The 15529-nt window shown below is 52.6% G+C and overlaps 3 protein-coding genes across 8 annotated transcripts in view; 2 read left to right on the top strand and 1 right to left on the bottom strand.

Annotated features, from left to right (window-relative positions):
* The window catches only part of WDR48 (WD repeat domain 48), a 47061-nt gene extending 44811 nt beyond the window's left edge, over window positions 1–2250 (top strand). For both annotated transcript variants that reach the window (XM_033212081.1, XM_033212083.1), the window contains one exon: window positions 228–2250. In XM_033212081.1, the coding sequence (XP_033067972.1) occupies window positions 228–323 (96 nt within the window). In that variant the 3' untranslated portion in view covers window positions 324–2250. The remainder of the gene's footprint in view (window positions 1–227) is intronic.
* On the bottom strand, window positions 2241–12975 carry GORASP1 (golgi reassembly stacking protein 1). Of its 4 annotated transcripts, none has more exons than XM_033212089.1 (9): window positions 12791–12975; window positions 9349–9429; window positions 8563–8766; window positions 6894–6980; window positions 6625–6755; window positions 6183–6381; window positions 5244–5394; window positions 4634–4708; window positions 2241–4382 (listed from the first exon to the last, which is right to left on the bottom strand). In XM_033212089.1, exons 1-9 carry the CDS (start codon window positions 12872–12874, stop codon window positions 4129–4131), a joined length of 1266 nt encoding a protein of 421 aa, XP_033067980.1. In that variant the 5' UTR covers window positions 12875–12975; the 3' UTR covers window positions 2241–4128. The 4 variants fall into 4 exon arrangements, with proteins under 4 accessions (XP_033067980.1, XP_033067979.1, XP_033067981.1 ...); XM_033212088.1 differs by having other exon boundaries at window positions 4634–4786; XM_033212090.1 differs by lacking the exon at window positions 4634–4708.
* A 16-nt stretch (window positions 12976–12991) lies between these two features.
* Window positions 12992–15529, top strand: part of TTC21A (tetratricopeptide repeat domain 21A) — a 31376-nt gene continuing 28838 nt past the window's right edge. For both annotated transcript variants that reach the window (XM_033212078.1, XM_033212079.1), the window contains exons 1-3: window positions 12992–13175; window positions 14391–14520; window positions 15345–15455. In XM_033212078.1, coding sequence (XP_033067969.1) covers window positions 13149–13175; window positions 14391–14520; window positions 15345–15455 — 268 coding nt within the window. In that variant the 5' untranslated portion in view covers window positions 12992–13148. The remainder of the gene's footprint in view (window positions 13176–14390; window positions 14521–15344; window positions 15456–15529) is intronic.

A 15529-nucleotide genomic window follows, 5' to 3' on the forward strand; every position in this document is an offset into this window, starting at 1 on the left:
ATGGCCGAAAGATGGCCTGGTGTTTCTGGCATAATCACAAAAGATGTACATCTCACTAAGCTCAATTTCATTCCCACATGCGTGGAAGCCGTGACAGCAAGAATTGGATACCAGGCATAGGGGAGGAGTGAGCAAGCTGGATCACCTGATGAGAGTCCCTGAGTTAATGATAAAGGTTTTAGATATTAGAGACTTTGAAATTTTTAAACTTAATTTTGGCTATTCAGGTTTTGGATCCAAATATGGACCTTCGAACAGTGAAACACTTCATATGGAAGAGCGGTGGAGACCTAACCCTCCATTACCGTCAGAAGTCCACGTGAAGGGTGGGCTAATGCTCCTGGGTATTCATTTACGACCTTCCTCTATGGCCCCAAGAGTAGTCCTAGGAAGCCCACTGAGCCCCAACCGGAGCAAGACTTCTAATGGCCGACTTGGTATGGACCGAGATTATCTTTCAATTGAAGTGACTAATCGAGATGTAATATAGAAACCAGTCTCTATGTGTAGATTAAGCTGTCCCCAGGGAAGCAGAATGCAAGAGCAGAAGAGCCCCAAGCAGACTATGCCTTTCGAGATGTACAGAAGACTGACAGCAGGCCAGTGCAGACTTTGCTTCCTCCTTGTTTCAAAGGACCTTATCTGTCTGTTAGCACTTGTTAGAGACACCTCGATCGGGCCACAACTGTCTCTGTTTCAACTTCAAACCCACACACTCTGTAGCTTTTCTAAAAGAGTACATTCCATTCATGCAATAGATATGAAGGCTTTTTCCAAGTTTGTCATATTAAAAAAACAAATTGTTTCCACCATTTAAGACAGTTATTTTTAATGGGAATTTGCTGTTGCACAATTTGAGAACCAGCCCATTTCATAATAAAAGATTAATGTTGGGCTTGTTTTTAATATTGCATCTCAGATGTGTTCTTGTAGGAAGATCTGTTGAAATTCCAGGTGCTGGATCACGCACTTGGACTGCTGGGCCAGAGTTTGCGCAGCCTGTGCCTAGTGATGCTGCACCCTCCCATGATGTCCTGGCTTTGTGGCAACCCCAGGGAGGTGCAGCCGTTTCACTCCTTCCTCCACTGTGTGCAGTTTTATTTACACAAAGCGAGCTGAGACCATGGGTTCTTGCTCTGGATGAGCAGCATGACACCATTAAAACTTAAGACCATGATGAAATTTCAGTTTCATTCAAATGTTACCTAAAATTTATGGTGTCAGAGTAAAGGGAGATCATAGTGAGTTAATTTGATATTCATATCCTGGAAGTATACATATTTGTTTTTCCAAAGTTTTATATGCAGGTTTTTGTTGTACCTGTATCTAGATCTTCTTTTCACTGTTCTAACAATCTAACACTTTCATAGAATCATTTGGATCTTGTATAGAATGTAACTTATTGGGGATAAACACTTCAACTTTTGGCAGAAAATACTTTGGATTCTCCCCAAGGTCATTTGTATTCAGAGTGAATCAATGGTCCACCCCATGAAACTGTTAAGACAAGCCTCCTGTATGAAGCCAGAAGCACAAGTGCCTTCAGAGGGCAGTTGATTCCAGTCCAGTTGCCTCCCTAGCTTGTGTGTGGCCTGCCTCCAGCATAGCAGGGACTAGGGAGGGAGGCAGGGAAGGTTTTTTCTTTTCTACATCTTCACAGGTTCGGCTGGGGGCAGCTGATGGGCCTAAGTCCATACCTTACTATTTAAGATATTCTGATCGCACAACTGCAGAGACTCACTGCTAGTCAGCTTCCTTTGGAAACTGGACAGGCCATTGCCACCTGCACTTTGAAGAAGTGAGCAAAGACGTGGCCACATTTCCAATAAGCTGAAATGGTCTTTCTCCCTTCCTCAGAGAGCAACCAGCTTTTTTTTTTTAGAAGTCCTTTCTATCTGTTGGATACAACAGTGCGCTTTTGGTGCACATTTTTTAGCAATAGTTGTGAATTAATGGCAAAAACAAAACAAAAAAAAAACCCAAACTTATTTACCAGCCCTCAGTTGTGTTTGCACGAGGGGCCTTTGAGCAAAGAAATGGGTTTTGCTGGGTCATTGTGCCCTGTGTGCTAAGCCTTGGGTGGCTGCATTCCCCTCCTGTCATACATCTGAACCCCAGCATGATTGTATTTCTTTCCCCTCCAGTCAAACCGTAATACAGTTTCCAGAAAATTTGACAGTCCTGCAATGCCAAAAGGGTAAAAATCTGTATTTCACAGTTGTATAGAATAAAGGCTTTAGTTAAAATATTTCAAAGTGTAGTACACATTTATTTTCTTTTCTTTTCATTTGTCATTTTCTTTCATAGCAGATTACAGAGAAAGAAACCTCTGGTTTCACGTTCTCCCTGGAAATATTAGCATTGATACCCATTTTATCCTCCAACTTCTGGGGGAAGGGAAAGTAAAAGTGAGGGAGGGAAGAGCCAGAACATTTGGGTGAGGGCAACTTTGGGTCAGACTGCCAGGCTACAGAGTTAAGGGAAGCTGGCCCCAGAACAGTCCTGTGGTGATTCTGTTCTACTTCCTGCATTCCTGCAGACTTGACATTGGGCTCCCAGACAATCCAGGACACAATGCCTCACTGTTCTGCACACGTATCAGCTGCTCTGGTAGGCTTGACAAGGGTTTGCTTTAAATGAAGGGTTTGCTGCAAACTAAGGGTTTGCTGCAAACTTAGGGTTTGCTGATTTGGGGCCCTCCCTCCATATAGTTGGTCTGTGCCCCCCAGAGCAGGCATTCCTTGTCCTGCACAGCTGACAGAGCTTGTGAGTTCCCTGCATGTACACCAGCATTACACATGATCCTGTAAAGGTGAGACTTTCAACTAGGCACAGGCTAGAAGACAAGACCAGAGGCAGCGTTCATAATAATTAGCAGTGTGGGAAGTGAGGGTCCAGTCAACACAGCAGAGGACTTCAGGTGATGAGGGGCCGTCCCCGGATGGAGTGCAGGGCCTAACCTAGCCTTAACCTGCAAAGGCACCTGGGGTGGGGAGAACAGCTTCCTCCCCTACAACAGGAAAGAACAGAAGGGTCTTTACCTACTCAATCTATTCCTTTAATTCCCCCTTGGGGTTGGAAACTGTGTGTGAACAGACCTAGTGAGTAGACTGGCTTTGAGAAATTGCTTAGGGTATTGAACTTAAATTTGTGACTTTTATTCACTATTGAGGCTGGGTAGATGCCTTGTCTATTTAGAAGAGATCACTATTTAAGTTTGGGAGCTAACAGGAGTTGCCACTGGGGATTCAGGTCTGTGGTATGTAGGCCCTGAGGAAGAAGAAATACGGTGGTCTGGGCACAAATGGGTCTCTGCTGAAGGGCCTAGAATTTCCAACCCACCTCCCTCCAGGAGAGGGGGCAAGTACACTGCCTCTCTCTCCCTCCTGTGACTAGCATGGTGGCCAGCCTCAGCCAAGTGTGGCAGTATAGCCTAGGGACAAGGACACATGACAGAGGGCTCAGTGATTGGGACTTGAAAGGGGGTGGTCCCAGGGCTTCAGGGTCCCTTCCAGTACAGATGGGGTGGGCTGAGCTGTGCAGGAAGAATCAAAGCAACAAGGCCAACACTGGACAGCAACCCCGTCCTTCCTCACCTCATCTTCACATTGGGTTATGACCAGACCCTGCTGCCTCCTGGGCAGCCCCAGTGACCAGAGCAGGACCAAGCACTGGACCTGAGGGTACATGGCCAAAAGATGTCCTCCCACAAGGCCCATGGCCCCCTCTCACCACCCACTGAGGCCTTATGCCCCACCCAAGCAGCAAAGAATCCTTGCTCTCCTACCTCAGCTCCTATAAAACAATTTAGGGTGCTGCTCCCAGCCCTCTACTACCCCAGAAAGACTTGTTTGAAACCCCCAAAGCCAGGACTATCAGGCAGGATAAATGCTGGGAGGTTACCTCTTGGACACTAGAAGTAGAGTCTGAGTGGACACAGAAGCCCCCTGCCAGCAGAAGTCCCTGCACATCACTTGGAGCTACAGCCTAGAAAGCTGAACACATAGGGCTGGGATCAGGCACAGGGCTAGGATCAGCTTGGAGCTGACCGCACAGTGCAGCCCGGGCTGCCTGCCCACATCTGGGCCTCATGAAATGTCACCAGGGGCCTTGTCACAGCCCAGGGTGTTATTCTGCGGTAGAGATCTGGGCCTGGCTGGCTAGCCCCTCAGCCTCTGTCCCAACATCTAGGCCCTCTGCGCTTGCTGGTTCCTCTTCAGCCTGAGCTTCAAGCAGCTCGGCGGACAGCCCATCTTCTGGTGAGGCTGCAGAGGTGAGACTGTCAGGAAGAGTCAGCTGAGGCAGGTGGTCCGCCTGGGCTTGGGCACCTGGGCTGTCCAGGAAGGGGACCTCAAACTCTGACCCAGACCATGTAGCCTCGCCTGCAACACAGAAGATCAGGCTGAGGAGGCCTGCAAGAACCTAGGGCCATGGTGTTAGGGCCAGTAACCCCACTGACCACCCCCCACTGCCACTCCAGGTTTGATGGGGGATTGGAGATGGAGTATACAAATGCCTTGGTGTGACTGTGTCAACCCAATGGCCTGCTTCTGCCCAGCTGAAGAATTGAGGGCAGCCTTCCCAACAACCGGGGGTCCTTCCCAGAGGACTTCAGAAGGTGATGGCCACTCACCACCCCGCTCATGAGAACTGCTGCTGGAGCAGATGTCCTCTGGCCCTGAGGTTGAGACAGCTGTGGAGGTCAGTTCTGTGGAAGAGGGCAGACTGGGCCACACACTGGCATTGCTGCTGTCCAAGAGGGAAATTCCTGACACGTCCAGGAAGCCTAGGGGAGGGTGGTGCAGTTCTTTGCCAGCATCAAACCCTGACTGCTGGAAAGCAACACCCTGGGCTCAACTTGCCTAGGACATCTGGCCCAGCCTGTGAGACTGTAATCTCCTCAGACCCTGGTGATACCCCTCACCCAACCTCAAAGAAGTTCCCACACTGCCTGTTTCTGAGGAAAGAAAGGGACCTGGAGTTGGTCATCATGGGAATAGCACAGTGGCAGTGGGCCTAGACTCTGCTCTGTCTCCAATTTGCTGTGTGACCTGAAGAAGGCCACCTCTCTTCTCTGGACTACAGACTCCCCGTCTGTACACTAGATTGGATGGTATGCAACTATTAATATCTTGGTGTACATGAGATATGAGGGGTTGGCAGGGCCTGGGGAAAGTTTTGACATTCCTGCCAAAGTCCACCCCAGGCCTGGGGCCCACTCCTCTCCAGGGTCTGCCCACTACCTGGGTCCATGACTCGCTGCACTGGAGGTGGGGGCTGAAGAGGAGTCTCCATGAAATGGGGAAGTCCATCAGGGTCTGGAGCACTCTGGCTGGGACTCCCAGGCCCAGGAAGGGGATCCTCCATGGAGGAGCCAGGTGCCTGCAGCAGGGCCTAGGGAAGAAGAAGAAATGGGTAGGGGACAATCAGGACAGTGCCTCAAGGTGAAAAATTTTGCAGTCCAATCTTGTCCCAGGAGCACTGCTCTGCCTGAAGGAAGGAAGTGGCCTTAATAAGCCACCCCTTCTTATATTGGTGATAGGAAGTCAGGCCTGAGGGGCCTGGCCTGGCCTCCCCTGCAGTGTTGGCACTGAGAGGGAGCACTCTTTCCACTCAGATGAGGAATCCCAGGTGCCTACCTGGCCCCGACACATTCCCTTTGCCCCATCAATGACTCACAAGAAGACAGGGCCTTCCTTGAATTCAGGCATACCTGGAGAACATCCTTGAATACTCCCTGGCCCAGACCCCAGGCACCAGCCCAGTGCCCCAAGGTGCTCTCAGAGGACCCACTCATCAGCTGTGAAGGCAGGGCCAGCACTTCCCTGCAGACTTGGCCAGACAGCCATCCCAACTGTGGCTCTGGAGGCCCACCCCTTTGTCCAGTTTTGCCACAACTCGCACAGCAAGTACCCATCTCTGAGCCTCAGTTTCCCGCTCATGAAATGAAGATGACAACTTGTGCTTCACCTCCACCCTCACTTCTAGACCCAAGGGGCAGGAAAGCCAATAGTGAGTTTCACTGCTCCAGGCATGGTTTGCCTGCCCCCACTGGGTCCCAGAAGTAGATAGGCCTCTCAGATCACAAAGGCCCCACAGGCCCCGGGAGGGTTGCTGATGGCTCCCCAAGGGTAGCCTCTAGAGTCTTCTCTCTTCCCAGTCGATAGATTCTCCCCACATACCTCCATGTAGTCACTCTGCCTGGAACCTGTCTCCAGGGAAGGAGAGTCCTCGAGGGTGGGTCCAGGTGGTAGGGCATCATGCAGTGGGGCATCAGGTGGTGGAGCACAAGGAGGTGGGGTGCCAGGTGGCTTCTTGTGGTAGCTGGGGGGCTGAGTTGGGATCCGGTGTAGATACCCATAGCCAATGCCACATCCCAGACTGCCAAAGGCCAGAAACATTCAATTCAGTGGCTTGTCCCATGGCCCTCCCTACCTTTGCTATCCCCACCTACTACCAGCAACAAGGGGACTGAAAAGGGTACTTCTGAAACACTGGTCAGCCTCAGGATCCCTGGGACAAGGGCCCAACCCTCCTCCATCTCTACCATAGAACTCTGAGGTCCATGCCCAATGGTCAGGCCCCACCCACCTGGCCCTGCAGCCCTCCAACCCCATGAAGTACCTGCCCTCTCCACCCCAGGCTGCATTGGGAGTTACAGTCACCTCCCGGCAGGAGTCTGACTCGGAGTTATACACCATCAGCTTCAAGGGCTTCCCCTCATGAGACTCGATGAGCGTAAAGAAGTCCTCTGACTGTGAGAAACGCATAGCACCTGAGGCCTGCTTCCAGGGCTAAAGCCTCAACAAAACCAGACACTTCTCATGGACAGCACCCTTCTCTTCACACCACATCCAGAGGGTCTAGGGAGGGACAAGCTACGGGTTCCTCACCTCCTGGAGGATCTGGTCCGAACCAACCACATAGTCTGTGTAGGGGCGCAGGCCGGCAAGGGCAGCAGGTGAAGATGGTTCCACATCCTGGGGAAAGAACCGCAAGCCACTGGCCATGCTACTAGAGGTGTGGTTGGGGGATGGGAAAGGGCAGGGGGAACTGCCTTTTCAGGTAGTGAGTGGGACACTTGTCCTCTGTCCCTAAGCAGGGCTTCAAGCCCATACTCCCTCATTTCACCCCTCCATTCCCCTACCTCCCCCAGGTCTACAGCCTGTCCAGCAGAGGGCAGTACCATGATAAGGCTCAGCACCAGGCTCTGGAAGCTGACGCTGGGCTCAACTTCTGGCTCCAGCTGCCCAGCTATATGACTGAAAACACATTATTGAACCTCTCCTAGCCTCAGTTTCCCCACAATTAAAAGCAAGATACACAGTACCTAACGATAGGGTTACTGAGAAAAATAAAGAAATATATGAAAAGAAGAAAAGCACACCTTGGCTACAGGAGGTACCCCACTACATTGCTGCTTCTGCTGCAAGCATGTGCCTAAAGACCCCTAGGGGTTGGAGGTGAGGACAATGAGCAAAACTGGGTACAAATAAGGATTCCTTTCTCCCTTGGAAAGTTTCACCACTCCCAATCTCCCTGGGAAATGCAAAGGAATTTGCATCATCAGTCCCCTTTCCCTCATGGGCAGATTAAAGAAGGCTGCAAAGGTTGAGAAACTTGGCCAGGCTCTCCCAAGAAGTCAGTGAGAAAAATAAGTGGCTAGAAAACAAACCAGCCAGCTTCTAGTTCAGAGCATCTCCTCCCACCAGGCTACAGGACTGAGCATTCAAGAACTTAGATACCATCAATGAGCACAGGTGTTGGGGGTGCACGTGTGTCTGTGGACAGACTAACATCTACGACAGCTTGGTCACTGAGGTTCGTTAAGATATCGATTAATCATGTAACAATATACCAGAAAAAAACAGTATATTTACAGTCACGTTGCTTATTGACAGAGATACATTCTGAGAAATGCATTGTTGATTTCATTGTTGTGCAAATATAATACAGTGAACTTAACCTACACATAGCCTATTACACACCTAGAGTATATGGTGTGGCCTATTGCTCCTAGGCTACAAACCTGCACAGCATGTTATTGTACTGAGTACTGTAGACAGCTGTAACACAAGTATCTGTGTGGCTAAACATTCAGGCATAGAACAGGTACAGTAAAAATATGATATTATAATCTTATGGAATCAATATTGTATATGCAGTCCGTGGTTGACTGAAACGTCGTCATGCAACACATGGCCGCGCACACACACACAGAGGGACACAAAATAATAAAAGCAGCAGCACTCCAGCAGTCCAACCACCATGCCAGTAGATGGTATTTCTGCCTTTCAAATTAAGTAACCTAGGTATAGAAGGTAAGAAAGTGCTCAGAGTCATGGCTAACTGGAAGCAAGGTACATTGTTCAGGTAGTAATGAGCTGCCCTCTCTGGGACACTGGAATGAGACCACATCCTGCCCTCTGTCTTCCCTGACCACTGCTCCAAGGCTCCCGCCCCACTCCTGCATGTCCCACCCTCACACCCCGCCCACATCCAGACCTGCCCCAGTAAACTCATCCTTCCGACACACCCTGCCCTACCATACCCCACACTCACCAGCACATGCCAGACCTGCTCACTGGCCCTGCGGAAGCTGCAGAAGCGCACGCTGGCACCCAGTAGGCCCTGGCCGCCCCACATGTTGCTGGGCACCACCTCCACCTCGCGCACCCTCATGGTCTTCATATTGAACACCTCCAGCTTCACGGGCTTCTCCACATTGGCTTTCAGTAGTGCCTTCAGTGTGTCATTCTCCTTGTTCTGTGGGGGCAGTGGGGCTGACTCCAAGGCCACCCCATGCCCAGGCTAGGACCCTCAGACAAGTCTGGGCCTGAGATGGGGCAAGGGCCTTAGTGGGCAGCAGCCCCCGGCAGGGTCACTGTGGGGATGGGCCAAGGTAGTGGATGGGCCAGGTTCACAGACCAGGGTTAAGCCTGTAGCCACTGGGACCCCCACCTCCCCCAAGCACTGTCAAATCTTCCTCAGCCTGCCAGAAAAAGCAAGCAAAAAGCCTCTGGGATCCACAGCATTCCAGTGCTGCCCCACTCTGAGCTGCCCCTTGGCCAGGGCCCTCATATCCCTCACGCCCAGGAGGCAGGCCCCTTGGGCCTGTGGCCACCTCCAAGAGGCCATCTGTCCTCTGTCCACCCCAAGAGCTCAGAAGCTGAGCACTGGGCAGGGCCCCAGTCAGGCTCTAAGTACAACCCTGGCAGAAGGGGAGACAGGGCTGGGACTCCTTTTAGAAAAAAAGGGAGGGAAGGGTAGACTGGGGCCTGTGGGACAGATGGAGACACACAAACACACACAAGCAAGCAAAGCAGAGGCAGGGTTGGGGAACCTCACCAGCCTCGAGTGCCCAATGGTGATGATGAAGTCAAAATAGGGCTCCAGGCCCGCCTGTTGGGCTGGGGAGTTCTCCTGCACCTGTCCCACAGCAAAGACCACAGTCACCGCGCCAACCCTGGGACTCTCCAAGTAGCCCTCTCCCCCATTTCAGGAACCATCAGCACTCCCGTGTGCCAGCCAGAACACATGCCTGGCGTGAACTGTTCTGGGCATTCTGAAGATTCACTCCATGGTCTCTTGCTACCTTCCTGAGCAAAAATTTTCCTCTTAGGAAAATGGCTCCTTCCTGATTATGATCCACAGATGCTTTCAGAAATGGCTCATAGCCCAGGACATCGTTAGGGGCTCCCAGGAGGCAATATGGAGACAGGCTGGCCCAGGCCTGTGGGTATGCTGCTCTAGAGGGCTGGGCTAGGGTTGGCTGGAAAGCCAAAAGGGTTTACCAGAAAGGTTTAGACTGGACAAGGGAGGGTCCTGACGTGCAGTGGAAGTGGGCAGGCCTCAGGAGGGATATACCCAGGGCTGTGCCCAGAAAGAGGAGTGGGAAAGGCAGCTTGCAGCCAGATCCCAGGGGTCCCCAGCCTCTGGGTTGGGAGACCCAGGCTCAGTTCAGCAGGTAATGAAAGCCACTGGCAGAGGAGCAGACCCGAGGGGTAGAACTGGGCCTGAGCCAGGGAGCCCAGTGAGTGGGCAGTGCCAATCCCCACACCCTGGCTCTGGACTGAGGAGCCTCCCACTGGCTCAGCTACCCTACCAGCCTCATAGTGTAGCCTCCATGCCTGTGCAGGACACCTCCTCCAGGAAGCATTCCCAGTCCCAGGGTGCTCCCTGCCCCTCCCTGAACTCCCCAGCTCACTGCTGTCTCCAAAAGCACAACCACAAGGCCTTGCAGGCTGCAGCAGAAATCCATCCCAAAAGCCCCATTTACAGAGCCTGGCTTAAACAATGCAGGCTTTGTCCCAAGGCCCTAGACCCGAAGATGGACCCACACCCTCAGGCCTTTGGCTATGGGCATTTGATGACCTGTTGGTGTAGACACCAGCCAGACCCAGCCCAGAGGGCGCAGGACTTAGGCTCTTGCTGCCTCCTCATGGGAAAGGCCCTATGGCTCCTGCTACACACCAGCCCCTCCAGTTTTGGATTCCCCAACCTGAAGGACAGCTCATGAAGACTAGGCTGAGAACAAATCGCTGAGATTAAGGCCAGTTTGCTCCTGAAATTAGGACTCCCTTCTGGCAGCATCACCAACTGGGCCCCTCCTTATCACCTCCAGAAGCTGCCATGGCTTCCAAAGGGAGTGAGTGCGGCCCAGAAATCAGATCTGGCCCTCCTTGGCCTGGCCCAGTAGGCAAGCTGCTCCCAGGAGCACCACCTCACCTGCTTTATGTATCATTTAACCTTTTTAATAACCTCAAATGACAGATGAGACCAAGTACTCAGTAATTCAGTAATTTGACCCCAGGAAATCCAACCCAGAGCCCTCCCCCAACCACTGCCCTCGCCTAACAGCTGTTTCCTGGTGAATCTGCCACTACTATAAGCTCACTGAGGGCAGCGACTTCTCCAAAGTGTTAGGCACACAGCGAGGTGCCAATATTTCTAGAATGCAGCACAGCTGTTCTTCAATGTTGTTAAATGTAAGTAGGTCATGTCACTCCTCCACTTAAAACCTCCTGATGGTTCTACATCTCAGAATACAATCTTAAATCTTCAGGACAACAGGCAAGGTCCTACATGGTCTGCTCTGGTCTCCTCCTCACACTGGTCACACCACCCAAGCACACCAGCATCACCTGGCATTTCCTCAAACACACAAGCACAACATACCTCGGGGACTCTGCACAAGCTGGTCCTTCTGCCTGGAATACTACTATTCCCCTAAATATCTGTATTGTCCACTCTTCACTTCCTTCAGAAGCATCTGTTCTAATGTGACGAGAAGAGGCCGTTCCTGGCCACTCTATCAATAATAGCACCCACTCACCATTCTGTATCCCCTTAACCTGCTTTATTTTTATCACTAGTAATTACCACCTACCATGTATTTTTTTCATTTCCCTTCTTTCCCTACCAGCATTCCAAATGTCAGTTCCAGGAGAACAGGGACCATGTTTGTTCTGTTCACTGCTTTATCTCTAGAGCCTTAGAATTCTGCCTGCCAGAGTAGGAGCTCAAAACTATGTTTTTGTGACTGACAACCTCTGATCCCTGGTCCCTCTCCATCAGGCAGGTCCCTCCCATCTTCGAAGCTCCCATCATCGCCCTACCCCTCCTCTTGCCAATATCCTGAGTTCCTTTGCCTTTAATCAAACCTGTTGGAAGACGCTCCTGGCTGGATGCATTCCACTGTCAACACTTGCTGTTTGGAGCCTCACTGTAAGAAAGCCCATTACCAAGCACAAATCCTGTCAACTCTGGGTTCTCCAAGCCAGCCCGGTTTTCACGTTAAGAAGCTCTTCCTTTAGCCCTCTCATGTGGCTAGCTGGCAACAGACCTTACCTTCAAAATACACAAACCGACAAACTTGCCTGTCTCCACTCATCTCTGCATCCAGCTGCCTTTCACTAGGGAAAGAGGGGTGCAGGGACGCCTCTTCCCCGCAGCGCTCCGGGGTGAGAGACCCCCAGCCCCTCTCACCTACATTATAGCCCTTCCCTCTCCGCAGGCACAAATCTCCATCCGGCTGCCGCCCCTCTCCTCACCTTCACAGCGGCTGCGGCCCCTCTCCTCACCTTCACAGCCCACTCCGTTCTAGGAACCCCATTCCGTCTCCACTTTCCGGAAGCCTGCTCGCCCAGACCTCCTTGTAGAGGCATCTAAAGGCTGGGACCCTCCCCAGTTGCAAACGCTCTCCTCGAGGATTCTGCAGCACTCTCCTGGCCCTCCCCTTCCCCACTATCCCGTGGCTGGTTTGCACCGGTTCTCTACACTCGGTGCAAGCCCTTACGACCCTACGACTGGCGGGATGCGCGCCGACGGGCTCCCCTGCAGCTGCGTCCACTAGGTTACCCCGGCCCCCGGGACTGTCCTCTCCATGGCTGACTCTCTTCCCAGGCCCAGCACGGAGCGCGGACGCGGCAGGCGAGCGTAAATATGTGCTTAGTGCAAGAGTGCGTCCTGACTGGCAGTGGTGCATTCTTCACCCGGGAGGAGCGCCATTCCCGACGGCCGGACCGGGAAAACGCTCCGCTTCCGGCACTGCTGGCACTTGGTGCGGGCGCTGGGCCCGACCGCGGCCGCAGAGTGGCCAGGGTCCGGGAGTCCCGCGAGGCCGCCTCTCCCAGGCGGCTCCCACCGGGCAGGGGGCACCGCCCGCCACCCAGGCGAAAACACTCGGGCCGGGACCCCGCCGCAGTCGCCAGCCAGCCGGCGACCGCAGGCCCGGGCGCGGGGTTGCGGGCGCCCTGCCAAGGTCACCGGCGCCGCGGCGGCGACTCACCCCGTGCAAGTGGAAGCCCTCGGCGCCGCCCGCGGGCTGCTCAGCGCTGACGCCCAGGCCCATGGCAGCGGCTCCGCTCGGCATCCAGGTCCACTCTGGCTGCGCCTACCCAGGCCGACCCGGCGCCACTAGCACGGACTCGCTCTCTCGGCGCTCGATTCCTGCGCCTTGTGACGTGAAGCGCTTTGTTCCTCCCACTCCAGACACTGACGCTCCTAGCAACCGGCTAGCAGCTCCGTTTCCAAGGACTGTAACGCCTTCAACCGCCCGCCGTGATAGAGTGCCCACGACCCTGCCTTGGGAATCCCGCTCCGCACCGCCCCACCAGACCCGGACTCGGAGCCGCTAGCGGCCCGACATGAACAGCAATGACTCCTCCCTTATGGTGCGTGGCCTGGGCGCTGTCCGACCGCTCCCTCGTGACTCCCCGCCTCTGACACAGCGACCTCGTGCCTTGCTACTCTCTTGCCACCCTTCGCCGTCCTCAGTTATATCAGGCGGTCCTGCCCTTTCTTGCCCCATTCTTCCTGGCAAGCACATCTTCTCCGGTGGCTTCTGCGCTCCCTGAGCCCCAAATTAGCATCCCCGGTTCTTGAGCTACCCCAAACCAGCGCATCTCATCACTATCATTATCCTTTCTTGTCATCATCCCTTCTTCCACCCAGCTCACTCTCGCCTGCGCCTCCCACCCCAGTTGATGGCATCACTATTTAATCTCCTAGCCTTAACTCATACCTCTTCCTTATACTCATCTAATCCTGTCTTCAAGAAATGCCAGCTCCTCAATGTCTCCTGAGTTTTCTTTTTATCTGTTTATCTTCTAGCCCAGAACTGGCACCATCTCTCCCCGTGAGCGCCTGCAACAGCCTCCTTCCCATCTGGTTTCTCTACTCTGGCTCTCTTCAGCAGCAGTAGTCCCTGCTGCCACCACAGCACACACTCCCCACACGCAGAAGCAGCCAGAGTGGTTGTTGCAAAAATGTACATCTGAAAACATCCCTCGCCTTAAAACCATTCTGCTTTCTGTTACCCTTAGGATGGTGTCTGGGCTCTTTCGTATGGCCCATGAGGCTGTTTACAGTCCAACCACATCTGTTCCCAACCTAGCACCCACAAACCTTAGGGGAAGTGAAACTTAACTTTAAAATCTCAGCCCCTTTGTCAAGCTATAGTTTCCATGGGCTTAAGCATCCTTAGCTGTGAAAGATACTGAGAGGGCCATGTACAGGATAGTGGATATGAAGCCCACAATAACTTGTAACTACAATTGGTATAATTTTTCTTATTATGTGTCCTCATTTTTCCCCCTTATTCCCTTCCTAAGACAAAGCCTGGGTTGAATTCCCCATCACAGTTGAACCAGAATCTGTTGGTAATCTCCCAAACAAACACCTCCAAACTTTTTCCTGGGAAAACTACATGGAGCTGCTCCCAGGGCTGTTAGAGGACAGGATGAGGCCTGAATGTTTCCTCTTTCTCTTCCCTTTGCAGAACTGAGGAGGAGCAGGGGATAGGGAAGGGAGCAGGTCTCATCCCATCTGGGACAGAACAGAGACAGAGAAGGGACTGGGCTAATGCAGCTATGTCTTCCTTCATACAGGCTGGGATCATTTACTATAGCCAGGAAAAGTACTTCCACCATGTGCAGCAGACTGCAGCTGTGGGCCTGGAAAAATTCAGCAATGACCCTGTGTTGAAGTTCTTTAAAGCCTATGGAGTCCTCAAAGAAGGTAAGGACTTGGCAGTGTTGGTCTTGTGACCCCAGGCACTAGCCCGGCCCTAACACTCTGGCTCCACCTGGATGCCTCCTTGTATCCTAGTTATGGTCCCATAAAAACAGTTTCATACTCAGCGGCTGGATTGCCACCGGAATCCACAGAAGCCTACATAATCCATAGCTAGTTGACTTTTGAGACCTCAGAGTGCTTACTATCCCTGCTCTGCACCTCGGGTTCCCTCTCTGTAAAATGAGTGATTGGAGAGATAGCTGCATGATTCTTGAAGTAATTCCAGGCCTGGAAGCTGAGAACTGGTAATGCAGGCAAAGGAGGAGGAAGAGGTAGGTGTGAGGATGGGTGGGTATGGTACAGTACAGGGAGAGGAGTGGGACCCATGCAGGTGCAGATGCGCTGACATTCAGAAGGTAGTCCTGGGCTGAGGACTGGCCGAATGGCCCATGGCCAATATCTGAGGACATGGAGGGATAAATGTAATCAGTGGCTCTTGAGCACTAGCTGGGAAAGCCCTGCCTGTAGTCCTTCTTCAGAACTGACGCAGCTAATAATTGCAGCCTCACACATATCCCCACAAGTACTCACAGGTACACCTTTCAAGTCCAAGATTTCCAACCTCCAACAGCCTGGACCGTGTTACCAGCAACTCTTTCCCAGAGCCCCAGTCTTCAGGAAGCTTGGGTCACTGGGGACCTTTCAGACCAGTTAGTCCTCTGACTCTGGGCAAAGGCAGGTAGTGCTGAACCATTGGGTCAGCTACAGAGTCTCATGTCCTCTAATCCTGGAGCTTGAGAGTATAACTATGTGGACTGTCTTTGCAGAGCACATCCAGGATGCCATCAGTGACCTGGAAAGCATCAGGCATCACCCAGACGTGTCCTTGTGCTCCACCATGGCCCTCATTTATGCTCACAAAAGATGTGAAATCATTGGTGAGTGCCACCATGCTCAGCTAGGCCTGACCCACCAGGGGAAAGAAAGCCCTGCCCCAGAGATACACAGTCCC

Source organism: Trachypithecus francoisi, unplaced genomic scaffold (assembly GCF_009764315.1).
Source record: "Trachypithecus francoisi isolate TF-2019V2 unplaced genomic scaffold, Tfra_2.0 Lachesis_group0, whole genome shotgun sequence".
Lineage (NCBI taxonomy): Eukaryota > Metazoa > Chordata > Mammalia > Primates > Cercopithecidae > Trachypithecus > Trachypithecus francoisi.